The sequence below is a fragment of the Catharus ustulatus genome, chromosome 26, assembly GCF_009819885.2.
Source record: "Catharus ustulatus isolate bCatUst1 chromosome 26, bCatUst1.pri.v2, whole genome shotgun sequence".
Lineage (NCBI taxonomy): Eukaryota > Metazoa > Chordata > Aves > Passeriformes > Turdidae > Catharus > Catharus ustulatus.
Genome location: NC_046246.1, coordinates 5,255,945 through 5,270,939, shown reverse-complemented (window position 1 = coordinate 5,270,939; position 14,995 = coordinate 5,255,945). Strand labels below are relative to the sequence as shown.

At 48.2% G+C, this 14,995-nt stretch overlaps 1 protein-coding gene across 1 annotated transcript in view; it reads right to left on the bottom strand.

The window, feature by feature from the left end:
• Positions 1–10,658: 10,658 nt before the first annotated feature.
• LOC117007700 (CUB and sushi domain-containing protein 1-like) overlaps positions 10,659–14,995 on the bottom strand; it is a 124,948-nt gene continuing 120,611 nt past the window's right edge. The window contains 3 exon segments of the mRNA XM_033081023.1: positions 10,659–12,294; positions 13,237–13,411; positions 14,116–14,254. Coding sequence (XP_032936914.1) covers positions 13,252–13,411; positions 14,116–14,254 — 299 coding nt within the window. The 3' untranslated portion in view covers positions 10,659–12,294; positions 13,237–13,251.

Sequence of the window (14,995 nt, the reverse complement as noted above, 5' to 3'; positions counted from 1 at the left end):
GCAGGGTCCCCACGGCCCCATGGGACCCCGAGGTGTCCCTGGAATCCTGGGAGCTGCCGGGCAGATCGGGAATGTCGGACCCAAAGGTGGGTGCTGGTGGCACGGTGGCACTCAGCAGGGTGGCACTGCCATGCTTGTTCCCATCCCTCCTGTCCCACCCGGGGTTTCCATGGATTCCTTCCCTCCTTTTTGTACCCACAGGGAAGAGAGGGGAGAAGGGCGAGCGGGGAGAAGTTGGCCGTGGCCATCCAGGAATGCCGGGTCCTCCAGGGATCCCAGGTGAGACCAGGTGTCCCCAAGTGGCCTTTGTCACCTTGGGGTGATGAGCCCAAGGTGGTTGGGGGCCTTCTGATCCATCCCATGAAACCTGCACGGGTTTATCCCAAAAACCCACCCAGGTTCATCCCACAAAACCTGTCCAGGTTCATCCCTTAAAATCCACCCAGGTTTATCCTGTAATTTTCCCAGATTCATCCTACAAAACCTCAGCTTCATCCCACAAAACACACCCAGTTCACCCCATAAATTTTCCCGGCTTCATCCCACAAACACCCACCCATGTTAATCCTTTAAATTTTCCCAGCTTCATCCGCGAAACCTCAGCTTCATCCCACAAAACCCATCCAGCTTTGTCCCACAAAACCTGCCAGGTGATCCTTTAAAATTTCCAGATTCATCCCCACAAAACCTCAGCTTCATCCTACAAAACTCACCCATGTTCATCCCATTAATTTTCCTGGATTCACCCCACAACCCTGCCTAGGGCTCATCCCACAGATCTCCCACTTGCATCATCCCTCCCTTCCTTCTCCCCCATCTCTCCCTCTCCTTCCCTCTCTCTGGAACCCCTCTGCCCATACCAGCACCATTCCCAAACCCCATCCCCATTCTCTGAAGATCCCATTTCCCTCCCCAGGTCTCCCGGGCATCCCTGGCCACGCTCTGGATGGCAAAGCGGGCGAGCGGGGCATGCCGGGGTCCCCGGGTGAGGCTGGCAGGCCGGGCTTGCCGGGCCCCCCGGGCTTGCCGGGATTTTGTGAGCCGGCCGCGTGCCTGGGAGCCTCGGCCTACGCGGCTCCGCGCGCCTCACCGAGCCGGGCAGCGTCAAAGGCCCTCTGTACTGAGGGGTTCCCTGTGCAAAAATCCCTTCCCAAAAGGATTCCTCATGGAAAAAATCCCTTCCCAAAGCCACCACAACAATCCCATAGGGAACAACTTCCACCCCATTTCTGGATTTTGTGAGCCGGCTGCACGCCTGGGAGCCTTGGCCTATGCGGCCGTGCGCATCACCAAACTGGGCGGTGTCAAAAGCCCTCTGTACTGAGGGGTTCCCTGTGCAAAAATCCCTTCCCAAAAGGATTCCCCATGCAAAATTCCTTCCCAAAGCCACCACAACAATCCCATAGGGAGCAGTTTCCACGTCATTCTGGATTTTGTGAGCTGGCCGCGTGCCTGGGAGCCTCGGCCTATGCGGCTGTGCGCCTCACCGAGCCGGGCAGCATCAAAGGCCCTCTGTACTGAGGGGTTCCCTGTGCAAAAATCCCTTCCCAAAACCACCACAATGCTGCAAACCCATAGGGAGCAGCATCCACCCAGTTTTGGGATTAATTTTGGGGTGGGGACATGCTGCCGGCACGGTTTGGCCTCAAGTCTTTTTCCATCCATGGACGTTCTAAACCGGCTCCCTGCTTTCCCAAAACAATCAATTGGAATAAATTTTATAAACCCTGTGATGTTTGAAGGAGCTCGTGGAAATTCCCTTTTTATCCTTCTCTTTTTTAGCCTTTTTAAAATTGGATTTTTTTAAAACCCCCCATCAAAATGGTGGTTTGATTATTTAAGGGAATTCCCAGCTCCAACTTGGTCACTCACAGAGCTGTAAATCTTTGTAAAATAGGGATAAAAATAGGAATATTTGATAATTGTGATGAGACAAACACCAACTTTTGGAAAAACTGGACAATAAAACCAAACTGGATTCTTAATAAACTGAATGATGCGTGGATTCTTTGGATCAAAGCGAGGTGGGTGCAGATTTTTGAGGGTTGAAGTTGCTTCATTCCTTGAGGAAACAACTTGGATGCCATTCCAGAGAGACTGAAACCCAAATGTAGAGATGGAACAGCTGGAAAACATCAAACCCTGTCCCAAATCCCAAAAATCCCTGGGAGAGGGGAAGGAACACCCTCCCTTTGTGGGGACATTCATCCCGATCCTTCTCCCTGGAATTCCTGAGGAATTCCCGAGGTCCAGCCCCTCCGGGGATCCCGCTCCAGCTGTGCCGCACATCTGGAGCACATCCCAACTCTTCTTGGCTTTTTTTCCCCACGAGAGGGAGCTGCCAGCCCGTGGAATTCCAGCCTTGGATATTCCCGATAATCGCGGTTTTCCTTCTGGAAGGGGCTGGAGCATTCCCCGGGACTGGGCTGAGCTCCCAGCTCCTCTCTGGGGGAAAAAGGGAGAATTCCTTTCCTTTGACCCCTTCCCGCTTTTGGGATGGACATGGAAGGGCTGGGAGAAGGGAACGAGGGCTGGAAGGAGCTGAGCTTTGATCCTGGAGCAGGGAAAAATCAATTTCCAGGAGGGATCAGGGCTGAGTTTTGATCCTGGAGCAGGGAAAAATCCATTTCCAGGTGGGATCAGGGCTGAGTTTTGGTTCTGGAGCAGGGAAAAAACATTTCCAGGAGGGATCAGGAGCTGAACAGGGAAACGCCACTTCCCAGGACAGACCCTGGAAAAATTCTGGATACCTGTGGAGCATCCTGGGCATCCAGGAACCCTCGGGAACTCCTCAGTGCTACACTCAGCACATCCATGGGATGGGATTTGGGATTCTGGCATTTTGGGACAGGATTTTGGGATGGGATTTTGGGATAGGATTTTGGGATGGGCTCCAGCACATCTAGGGATGATGATCTCACTTCTTCCAGAGCCAGCACAGCTTCCCAAAAAACACTGAGGGAGGCAAGGAGCAGCTTTGACCTTCCTACTCCATCCCAGGAGGTGCCAGGAGCTGGGAATCCAGAGCCTGGCAAAGCTGGTGTCTGGGAAGACTAAAAAGATCGGGAATTAATTAAAATTCCGGGAAGCAGCCGTCTGGAGCTCCTGTTCTCTCTCTCCCACCTGCTCGTGCCTCGAGGATTCTCCTGGGAGCCAGCCCAGCCCTTGTCACCTCAGCTGATCCCTGCTCCAGACATCCAAACCTCAAAATCCAAACCAGGCCTGGCACGGCTTCTTCCCCAAGCAAAACCAGCTGGAATCTTTCCAAATGATTCCAAGGGCTTCCAGAATCTGCTCCTGCAGCCATAAAATCCTCGGGAATACAGAGGGGTGGAGTCCTGAGTCCTGCCTGCCTTCCATGGGATGGGAAAGGCAAAAGGGATCAAGGAATCCTTTTGGGTTCACCAATTCCTCCTCCAGACCTGAGACTTTTGCTTCCCAGCTGTGGGAAAACGGGAAATGGAGATAAATGGAGATAAATGATAGCCTGGAATAATTAAATTAAATGGGCAGGGCCACCTCTCACTATCCCAGATATCACCATTTCACTATCCCAACCTGGCCTTGGACATTTCCAGGGATGTGGCAGCCACAGCTTCCCCGGGAAATCCATCCCAGCCCCTTCCCACCCTCCCAGGCAGGAATTTTTTTCCCCAAAAAATCCCATCTAAAGCACCTTTTTCCCAAAAGGCACCGTCTCCCCCTCGGTCACGCACCGGGACCATCCTGAATCCCACCCCGGTGACATTCCCGTGGCCATGAATAATTCAGGAATATCAGGAAAGTTTCCCGGGGCTGCGGTATTGATGAGCACAAATCACCTAGAGGGGGTGAAGATGAGCTAATCACCGTTTGTTCTCTCTCCATAGCTGATTAACCGCTAATTAGAATATTAAACAAGGGCTCAAATACGTAAATGAGCAGCTGAGGATGGAGTTCATTATAGGAGGTGCCATGAAATTCCTAATTTTTATTCTTGGATTATTGTTTGATATTTTTAAATTTATTTTTTCTTTCCTTTCTGCAAGAGGGATTTGTTTTTAAAGTGTTTTTTTCTGGAATGTTGTAGGAGCTGGGATAAATCAATCCCAAACTCCATCAAAACCCAGGAATGATGCTCCCAGCCCCACAGGCACGATGCCAGAAGCTCAGGAAGCTGATCCCGCTTCTCCAGGAAAAAGAAACAAAAAAAAAGGACAAATTTTGGATGCTCTGCCCAAAATAGCTCCAAGATTCCCACAGAGTAGGGAGAGGGAATGGGGAGTCACAGGGAATTAACTTCCCTCCATTTCCATGAAATGGAAAGAGGCCGGGAAATCGTGAGAGCCCAAAATGAAAGGTGGGGACAGAGGGGACAGCAGTGTCACACATGAAGGTGGCACCCAGGCACGAGCCAGGGATGGACAGCGCTGGAATCATGGAATTGTGAAGAAAAGACCTCCAAGATCATCAAATCCAACCTTCCATGGGCAAGGATGGGATGAGGGTTGGGAAAAAAACCCTTGGAATGTTGGATCCATTCCCTCTGGATTCATCCCAGGATAATTCCTGGCACAGCCCTCCCTGTATGGCGAGCAGGGAACAGCTGCCTCCTGTCTGTAAATGAAATATATTAATTAGGCCTCTTAATGAAGGTTTGTTGTGGCATTAATTAACCCCTAGGCCTTAGCAGGGGTTTGGGGGGCTCAGCCCCAGCACGAGGAATTCCCAAAATCCCAATTCCCGAAATTCCTGTTGTCATTTTCCCCGTTTGCCCTCAAATCCTGGCAGCTGTCCCTGCTCCGGTCACCTTTCTGGGCTGCCAAATTTGGGATGTGATCTCCTCAAAGCTCTCCCTGCTGCCAACACCATTTTGTTCCCATCTGTTTTCCAAAGGTTTTTCCAAAGGAGCAGCAGCACCACCCTGGAATCAGAGAATTTTCGGAATTTTTGGAATTTTAGAATCAGGGAATTCCAGAAGGGTTCAGGGTGGAAGGGAAACCTTCCACTATGCCAGGATTTTCCTTGGACACCTACAGAGATTTGGAATTCCTCATCCAACACGGGATCCCGTGAGTAATGTCCTGGTTTGGGATGCAGTTTCTCCCTTTTTCCTTCTGGAAATCCCTGCTTGAATCCTTTTCATTCCCAGTGTTCCAGGAATGGCAGCACCGGTGACGAAATGCAGGGAAAAAAATCCTGAATCCAGCAGGGAGTGTAATTTTGGAGCCAGAACCTTCTGGGGTGGCAGTGCCAGCAGCAGGAGCTGCTTCCAGCAGGGTTGGGAAATTCAGAGCTGGGATCAAGGGGCCACATCCAGGTGGGAATGGAGCGGTTAATCCAAGGATTTGTATCCAATTCCAAGTGTTTTGGCCCCCTCGGGGTGTGTATTCCCAAAAAGAATTGGGAATTGTGCTGATCCCATATTTTCAGGTCAAAGCCATTCCAGGTTCAAGTAGATCCATCAACTCTGAGATCTTTGTTGTGTCTGAAAATGGATTTTAAACAATTCCTCCCCATTTTTTTGCCAGATTTCCTGGCAGATTTCCCGAGGAACACTCTGGGACAGTTCCTGCCATCCCAAAGTGCTCAGAATTTGCTGCAGCGATGTTTTCCAGGTGCTGAGAAGTGGTGGAAGCAGGCAAAAAAAATCCAAAATCAATAGTTACAATCCCAGCAGCTCGGTTGTGCTAATGAGCTGAGCTCTCCCTGCTGAAAAACACAGGAATTGCTCCAGGGGGGAAAGGAAAGGGAAAGCGGGGAGAAATGAAGGGGAAAGGGGAAAAAATAAAAAGGGGGGAAAGGAAAAGAAAAGAGAGGAGGAAAGGGGAAAAAAAAAGAAAAGAAAAAAAAAAGAAAGGGGGAAAGGGGAAAAAATATAAAGGGGGAAAGGGAAAAAAAAGGGGAAGGGGAAAAAGAGAGGAAAGGGGGAAAATAAAGAGGGAGGGAAAGGGAAAAAATAAAAAGGGGAAGGGGGAAAAATAAGAAAGGGGGAAAGCAGAAAAAAAAAAGGGGAGGAAAGGGGAAAAATGGGAAAGTGGAAAAAAAATAAAAGGGGGAAAGGGAAAAATTAAAAGGGGGAAAGGGGGAAAAAAAAGAAAATAATAAAAGGGGGAAAGGGGAAAAATAAAAGGGGGAAAGGGGGAAAAATGAAAAATAGGGGGGAAGGAGCTCAGAGCTCCCCTCGGTGCCGTCTGCCACATTCCCTCCCTGAATTCCCTTGGGAAGATCCAACCAACCCCTCCAGTCTGGAAACTGAATTTACAGTAATTTCACCATTGTAAGCCGTATCATTTTGACTACAATTTTGGTCCCAACCTGGAAGTGTGCTTATAATCAGGAGCGGCCAATATATGAACAAAGTTTGGAAATTTCCCAACCTGGAAGTGTGAACCGCAGCAGCCCCGAGCCGAGCCCGTGATATTTCTCTGTATTTTTTGTTTAAAGGCAACGCGGATCCATTGGAAATACTTGCAAAATGACCGTGCTATTGTTCGTATCTTTGTAAATAAATCTTGCAGGGTACTGTCTGTATCTTTTTTCGCTCGGAAATAATGTTTCCAAGGTCAGCACCTGCCAGTAAACCCCGTGATTCTGCTACTAATGGCAACTTTGTGAAAGTTTGCTGCCAGCAAAAGTGTGGTTTATAATCTGGTGTGGTTTATATACGGACAAAGAACGAAATGTTGCCGAAACCCCGAAGCGCAGTTATAATCAGGCGTGGTTTGTAATCGTGAAATTACTGTAATCTCCCTTTAATGGCAGAGATTTCCAAAACTTCCTGAGGATTTGTTCCATAATCAGCTGGAATTGCTGCTGGAAAGGGCAAATGGAGCGATAATTCCTGGATGTGTCCCTACACCCCCTCATCCCTCCCATCCTCAGGCTGAATTAAAGTGACATTTAATTACAGAGATATTTAATTTATCATTTAGTTTATAAATCCCAGGTGGGAGAAGGCACCAATTCCATCTTTTTCCGTCTTTCCTGCTCTTCCACTCTCCTCACGAGGAGTTTTCCACTTGTTTTTACTGGAGTTTGGAATGTTCTGGGCTGGCAGATGGTTTGGTTTGAGAAGGAATTGAAGCTCGAGGGGATTCATTTTAAAAGAAGAAAATTTTTAATGAAAAAAATCTCCAGAATTTTGTGTTTTGGGATAAAGCAGCTCCTGGCATCAGGGCACGGATCCAATGGGATGCACCTGGAGAAGTCCTCAGGTGTTCCTCTGGAAACTTGGGAATGTCTAAAAGGGATTTTTGTGGGATTTTCTGCAGCTCCAGTATTGATGGATTTGGGATTTGGGGCTGGGGGATGCAGAATTTTCTCACAAGGAGCTTCCAGCCAGGAAAACAAAACTCTGGATGAGCTGAGCCCCGAATGCTCCTTCCCCATCCCGAGGTTATCCCAACTTTCAGCCCTAGAACGCGGAATTAATGAAGTGTTAATGAGTGAGTAGCCTCATTAAGGAGCCGAACTGCGGCTGCCTGGACCGAGCTGAGACTAATTAGCGATGCAAATTTATCCAGAACCCTCGGCTTCCTCCTGCCAGCTCCCCAGCTGCTCTTCCCGGTTTTTATTCCCAAAAAAATGCCCAGTGATGCTCCAGCTCCTGCCCCGATGGTCTCTCCCTGTTTTTTTTTGGTTTGTTTTTTATTTTTTCCTCGAAAGATTCCCAGTGGATGTTCCAGCTCGCTCTCCAGGTTTCCCTGCTGCTCTCTCCCTGATTTTTTCCCCCCAGAAGATTCCCAGGGTTGGTCCCTCCCTGTTTGGTTTTTTTTTTTTCCCCCAAAAATTTCCCAGTGGATTCTCCAACTCCTTCTCTTCCAGTTTTATTCCTCCAGAAATTCCTGGTGGATGCTCCAGCTCCTTCCTGCTGCTCTCTCCTTGGATTTTTTTTTTTCAGTGGATGATCCAGCTCCTGCTTTGCTGGTCCCTCCGTTTTTTTCACCCAAAAGATTCCCAGTGGATGCTCCAGCTCCTCCAGCTCTCTCTCCCTGATTTTTTTCCCCCAGAAATTCCCAGTGTTGGTCTCTCCTGGATTTTTTTTCCCTCCAGAAGATTCCCAGCTCTCTCTCCCAGTTTTCTTCCTGCTCTCTCCCTCAATCAGCAGCCACTGGAAGAGCTGGGGGAGATTTTAGGGATCTTCCCTTCCAGGGAATGCAGGCAGAGGGGTTGGGAAAGCTTCGGAAAAGCACAAAATCCCCATTTTGGAGATACCAGGGCTGGAATTTGGTGGCAAAAAATGCTTGGAAAATGAGGAATTCTCTCCTTGAGAACACCCAAAAGCTGAGGCCGGGTCAGGGATGAAATCCCAAATACAGAGGGAAACCTTGGGAATGGGGAGCAGGAAGAATCCTGGAATGGTTTGGGTTGGAAGGATCCTTTAGGACCATCCCGTCTCAAAACCCCATTCATTATCCTATCCCATCATCCCATCCAAAAATCCCATCCCATTGATCCCAAAATCCCATTGATCCCAAAATCCCATCCCATTGATCCTATCCCATTGATCCCATCCCAATTCCACCTCCCACTATCCCAGGCTGCTCCAAGCTTGGACAATTCCAGGATGGTTCAGCCTCAGTTTTTCTGGGAAGCTCCAAAATGTTTGGAAGCTCTTCCCTCCCTCAGAACCCATCAGAAATCCAGCAGGATCTGTTCTGCTGCCCCAAAAATCCCAATAATTCCCATCCTGCCGGGAATTGGTCACACCAAACATCCCATAAAAACCTCAGCTCCTTCCTGCCGCCTTTCCCCGCTCTATTTTGGATAAACTGAGCCAAGGAGGGAATAAAATCAAGGATAAATCCAAGGATAAAGTGTCAGAGAGCGGGAAAAACCAAATAAAAAACAACAGAGAGCATCAAATCCACACGGGAGCAGCCACGGGACATCAAAGGAATTTTTCATCCCAAATTTCCTCGATCCCGAATTAATTCCTGCCAATCACCGGGCACGGGGAGAGAGGAGGAGTTTGGGTCTTAATTAAAACCTCATTAAGGCAAATTGGGGCTGGTGGAGCAGGAATGTGGGGGTTGGGAAGGATCCCGATCTCCATTCCCATGGGATATCCCTGAGAAAATCCCGCTGGAAAATCCAAATGTGTTCATCCAAATCCATCCAGAAAATTCCACTTGAAAATCCAAATTTGCTCATCCAAATCCATCCAGAAAATTCCACTGGAAAATCCAAATCTGTTCATCCACATCTATCCAACTTTCTAGAATTTTTTTCCCCTTCCTGAAACTGGGATGCGCTTCCCAGTAGCTGGAAAATTCGGGAATTTCCATCCCCGCACGAGCGGTGTGTGCACATCCAGAAAATCCCGGGATGAACCTTTTGGAATTTTAACACACACACCAAAAAAAATAGAAAAAAAAGAAGAAAAAAGAAAAGGAGAAAAGCACCAAGGGGCTGTAAGAAAAAGCAATGCAAAAATCGAGATTTTTTTATTATTCGGAAATCCAAAATCGAAAATAGCTTTGAAATTCCGCAGGGAACGCCGGGAACACACGGAAAAGCCTCATATACAGAGACAGATAAATTAACTGGGAATTCTGCAGACAAGCCAGGGGCATGGAGAGATTCCATATGTACATTTTTATGGAAACCATTTATACACTTTATTACATTTACAAAAAAAAGCTGATTTGTTTTCCACTACTTGGTTTTTGTTGTTTTTCCCTACGATAATGAAAAAAAAAAATTACATTTTGGTTTTTTTTTATTTATTTTTTAGCTGTACAAACTTTTAATTAATAAAAATATATCTCTGTACAAAAGAGGGATTTGAGCTTTTTTTTTGTATTTTTTACCTTTTTTCTCATTTTTTCCCTTTTTTTCTCATTTTTTCCCTTTTTTTTTTTATTTTTCCCCTTTTATTTTCATTTTTTTCCCTTTTTTCCATATATTTTTTTTTACCATATGCAAGTCCTCTGGGCACAAGGATGGAGAATGGCATGGAGCAGATCTCAGCCAGCTTCCAAAAACTGGGATAAATCCCTTTTTCCACCTCTTTGGCTCCCTGGGCAACAGCAGGAAAAGGGAATTCATGGATCCAAAGCAGCGAATTCTGTTGAAGTCGAGCTCTCCCTTCAACCTGCCTGGGTGGTTTTAAATATTTTGGATTTATTTTGCACTCCTGGATGTGAATTTTTCCTGTTTTTTTCATGGAATGAGTGGGAGCCAGGTGGGGGGGAGCAGTCAGGAGAGGATTTCCTGGAATCTGGAAGGATCCAAGCTCTGCTCCCAAGGAGTGTTGGGAGTTTTGGGAGCTGGAATTGGGGTTGGGCTGTTTGGGTTTGGGGTTTTTATGGGAGAATTGAGCTTGGAAAAGAGTCCAGCTGGAGGCAGGGTGGGATCCAAGCATTCCAAGGATTATCCCAGCCTTGTTCCAGCAGTGGGAGGATGGAAAAGGGGAATATTCCCTTGGGAGCCCCACTGGGATTTATGTCCCACAGACCACACTCCAATCCATCCTCCCATGGAATTTCACCCTGGAATCCTCTCAATCCAGGTGGGACACACCTGACTCCAGGGTCCCCAAATCCAGGTGGGAACATTTCCCTGACCCCTGCCCACGTTGGATCAGGGCTCCCCACATTGGATCAGGGCTCCCCATTCCCAGGGAGGAATCAGGGCACCTTGGTGGCATTTTTGGAGCAGAAGTGACATTTTTGGGAGCAGAAGTGCCATTTTTGGGAGCACAGCTGGCTTTTTTTGGCAGGTTGGGAATTCTGCTCCCTCTGGGAGAGCTGAAGGAGAGGCAGGAGTAACAAAAATAAAATATTGATGTATTTACACCCAGAAAATCAAGGATAAAGCAACAAAATTTTCCCAAATTATCCCAAGGTTTTCAGCAGGCTGAGCTTCAGGGAGGACAAAATGCTGCAACAATTGGAGCATGGATGGAAACCCCCATTCCAAAGGGTTCATCCTGATTTTCCTTGGAGCCTCCTGCACTCAGTGACCTGGGAGCGGCACTTCTGCCTCCCCTGATCCCAAAAAAAGGGATTCCAAACAAACTGATGGTCACAAGGGTCCAGAGGAGGAAATGTCAGGCTGCCTTCCCTCAGTGCCCCTGGGAAATAAAACTCTTCTTGCATTGCCCTTTGGAGGATCAGTCTGGAAAGGGCAAAGGATTTGGGAAGCTTTTGGGGGAATTGGTGTTTGTTGAGTTCTTTTCAGAGAGGATTTTTATCCCTCTGGATATTCCTGTCCCTTTTGGAATCGTCTGGCAGCGAATTCCTGATCAGGGATTTGGGCCCAGCTCAAATCAGGGGGGACATGGGGCAGGAAAAACCCAGCCAGGAATGCCCCAAGGAAAATCAAACACAGGGAAAAGCTCTGGGAAGCTTTTCCCAAGTTTTGGGAAAGCTCCTTTTGAAGACTCTATCTGGGGTAGAAAAATCAAAAAAGAAATAACCCAGAAATCCAAATGCAAATTCTTGTCCTGGATCCAGGGGATTTCCCTAAATCCAGCCAGGAATGCCCAAAGGAAAACAAAACACAGGGAAGAAGGGAAAAGCTTCCCAAGTTTTGCTTGGAAAGGCCCCATCTGAAAATTCTTCCTCTGCTCAAGCCCTGGGGTAAAAAATCCAGCCAGAAACCCAAATGCAGAAAACCCAAATCCTCATCCTGTCCCATCCAGGTGTTTTCTGTAAATCCAGCCAGGAATGCCCAAAGGAAAATCAAACACAGGGAAGAGGGGAAAATCTTCCCAAGGTTGGAAAGCTCCCATTCGAAAACCCTTCCTCTGCTCAAGCCCTGGGGTAGAAAACACAACCAAAAAATAACCCAGAAACCCAAACCCAGACACACAAATCCTCATCCTGTCCCATCCAGGTGTTTTCCATGAACATCAAAGCTTCCCAAGTTTTGCTTGGAAAGGCCCCATCTGAAAACTCACCCACTGCTCAAGCCCTGGGTTAAAAATCCAACCAAGAAACGACCCAGAAACCCAAATGCAGAAAACCCAAATCCTCCTCCTGTCCCATCCAGGTGTTTTCTGTAAATCCAGCACCTTGTGCACAACCTCTGTCGCCCAAGCTCTTCCCAAAATTCGGGAAGCTCCTTGCAGGGAGCAGCTCCACCCCAGGTCTTGGGGAGCAGCTGGAGCAGAACCTTTGGCTTGGAGATCCAGCAGGATGGAGGAGGTGGATCCAGCAGGATGGAGGAGGTGGATCCAGCAGCCCGGCAATCCCAGGGAGGTGCAGCAGCTTCTCCACAGCCTGGGCAGGGGCGGGAGCAGGGTGGGGAGGGGATGGATGGATGGACAGGTGGGACAATCATCCACTGGACACCGGCCCCGGGAATCTGGGAAGGCAAAGAGTTGGTTATGACACGTGGGAATTCTGGGGAAGGGGCTTTGTTATCCTAAAGTCGGAGTGCTCCAGATGGAGGGGCTTGACAGTGCACAGTGAAATGATCCCTTGAGAACCCTTCCAACTGCACACATCCCTGATCCCACAGGAACCTTTCCAACTCCACACATTCCACAATCCCATGAGAACCCTTCCAACTCCACCTATTCCCCAATCCCATTAAAACCTTTCCATCTCCATCCGTTCCCTGATCCCACAAGAACCCTTCCAACATTCCATGATCCCACAAGAACCCTTCCATCATTCCCTGATCCCACAAGAACCTTTCCAACTCCATGTGTTCAATGATCCTATAAGAACCCTTCCAACCCCACCCATTCCCTGATCCCACAAGAACCCTTCCAACATTCCCTGATCCCACAAGAACCTTTCCAACATTCCCTGATCCCACAAGAACCTTTCCAACATTCCCTGATCCCACAGGAACTCTTCTAACATTCCCTGATCCCATGAGAACCCTTCCAACCCCACCCATTCCCTGATCCCACAAGAACCCTTTCAACATTCCCTGATCCCACAAGAACCCTTCCATCCCCACCCATTCCCTGATCTCACAAGAACCTTTCTAACATTCCCTGATCCCACAGGAACCCTTCCAACATTCCCTAGTCCCACAAGAACCCTTCCAACATTCCCTGATCCCACAAGAACCTTTCTAACATTCCCTGATCCCACAGGAACCCTTCCAACATTCCCTGATCCCACAAGAACCCTTCCAACATTCCCTGACCCCCCAGGAACCCTTCCATCCTGCCCATTCCCTGATCCCACAGGAACCCTTCCATCCCACCCATTCCCTGATCCCACAGGAACCCTTCCATCCCGCCCACTCCCCTCTCCCAGCCCCCGAGCATCCCTGGTTCCCGTCCCTCACCGTGTGGGGCCAGCGCTATACGGCCGTGCACACGGTGCTCACGGTGAACTCGGCCTCGCCGCCCATGATGTCCGAGGGCTGCAGGTTCCGGTCGTACATGGGGTTCTCGAAGGTTCCCCTCACGTTGGTGTTCTCGTGGCCGGCGTAGCCGTTGAACGGGACTTTGGGTCTCCTCCTGTGGGGTTGGAAAAGGTTGCAATACAGGATGTGACAAAAGTTTGTGTTCTATCACCAGCTGGGACAATGGTCTTTATTCCCAAGGAGGATCTCTCCTGTTCATGGGTCAGATTTTATAAACCAGCTGGGGCAGTGATCCTGATCTCTGTGGGATATCTCCTGTTAATGGGCAGCTGTTAAACCAGCTGGGGCAGTGTTCTTTATCTTTGCACAGCCCATCCTCCCTCCAGGAGATCTCTCCTGTTCATGGCCACTGAGTCCCAGTGCATGGCTGATAAAATTCCATCATCCCATGGGGAGATGCTCCAGCCAGGGGGAGGAGCCAAACATTTCCTACCCAGATAAAAACTGAGATTTGGAACATCAGAGCAGCCTTTTCCACTGGATCCCAGAGGAAAACCAGACCCTTCCACATCACCACTGGAGCTTGGGAGGAAACTGCACCTTCTACCCTAATACTTATCTCAAATTATCAAATCTCTGAATTTCTTTCACCTTTAGAAATTCTTGCCCCAAACCCATCTGCGTTTGCAGAGATAAAAAAAACACAAACCCTGCAATAATCTCCCAAACCCTCTTTGTTATTGTCCCACCTTCTGAATTAAACTAGCTCTAAAAGGAAGATTTTAAGTTCAGCCCAACAATATTTCCCTCAAATCCCTGAATTTCTTTCACCCTTAGGAATTCTTGCCCCAAACCCACCTGTGTTTGTAGAGATAAAGCACAAACCCTGCAATAATCAGGGCGATGAAAGGCACAAGGATGGCGGCTGCCACGGAGCTGCTGTTGGATGCAAAGTGGTGGCCAATGGATTCAGGATCGTTTTCCATCATGCTGATGTCTGGAACACAGCACAAAGGAACACATTTCTCACATTTCCCACATTTCCAAAACATTTCCCACATTTCCAAGCCTTTGCTGAGGGAAAAGGTGGCACCAGCAGCAAAATGAGTGAAGTGGTGCTGGAAAAGGGAATTTAAAAATGGATGTGCAAGGATTGTGATCCAGCCTAACTTAGGCCTCATCATTTATTTAGAGCTACAGTTAAAAGAGGTGTAAATTGATTTATTTTGCCAAAAAGCTCCAACTTGGATGCATAAATTTGGGCTTTAAGGAGACTCTGAAACGCTGCAATAACGAGCATCCATAAAGGTGACAAGATTCCAGCAATCCTGAGGGATTAAAGAGCTCAAGCCACGCTTTAAGAGGTATTTAGGAGCTTAAACTTTGGATGGTTTAAGCTCCCAAGAGCCTCTGTGATTTCTGATGGAGACAGTTTCTGTGGTGGGAATGGGATTTGGGCTTGGCAGGGATCTGGGAATTTGGGGGAAAAAAAAAACATGTCCAGGTGTTGTTTGTACTTCCAAACTCTCCCTGCTTTTGGACAGCAGCCTGGTTATCCCTCACTTTGTTCCCAAATTATAAATTTTATCCTCCTGCTGTTTGCTTCATGCTGTTTGTCTCCCACAAACCTCACACCAATTTCAGCAGGATTCGGAAAGCGCGAAAAATTCAAGCCAGGGGATTGGAGAGACATTCTCTGCTTGGAAACCCCCACCAGGCCAAAATGGAGCTTTTGGAA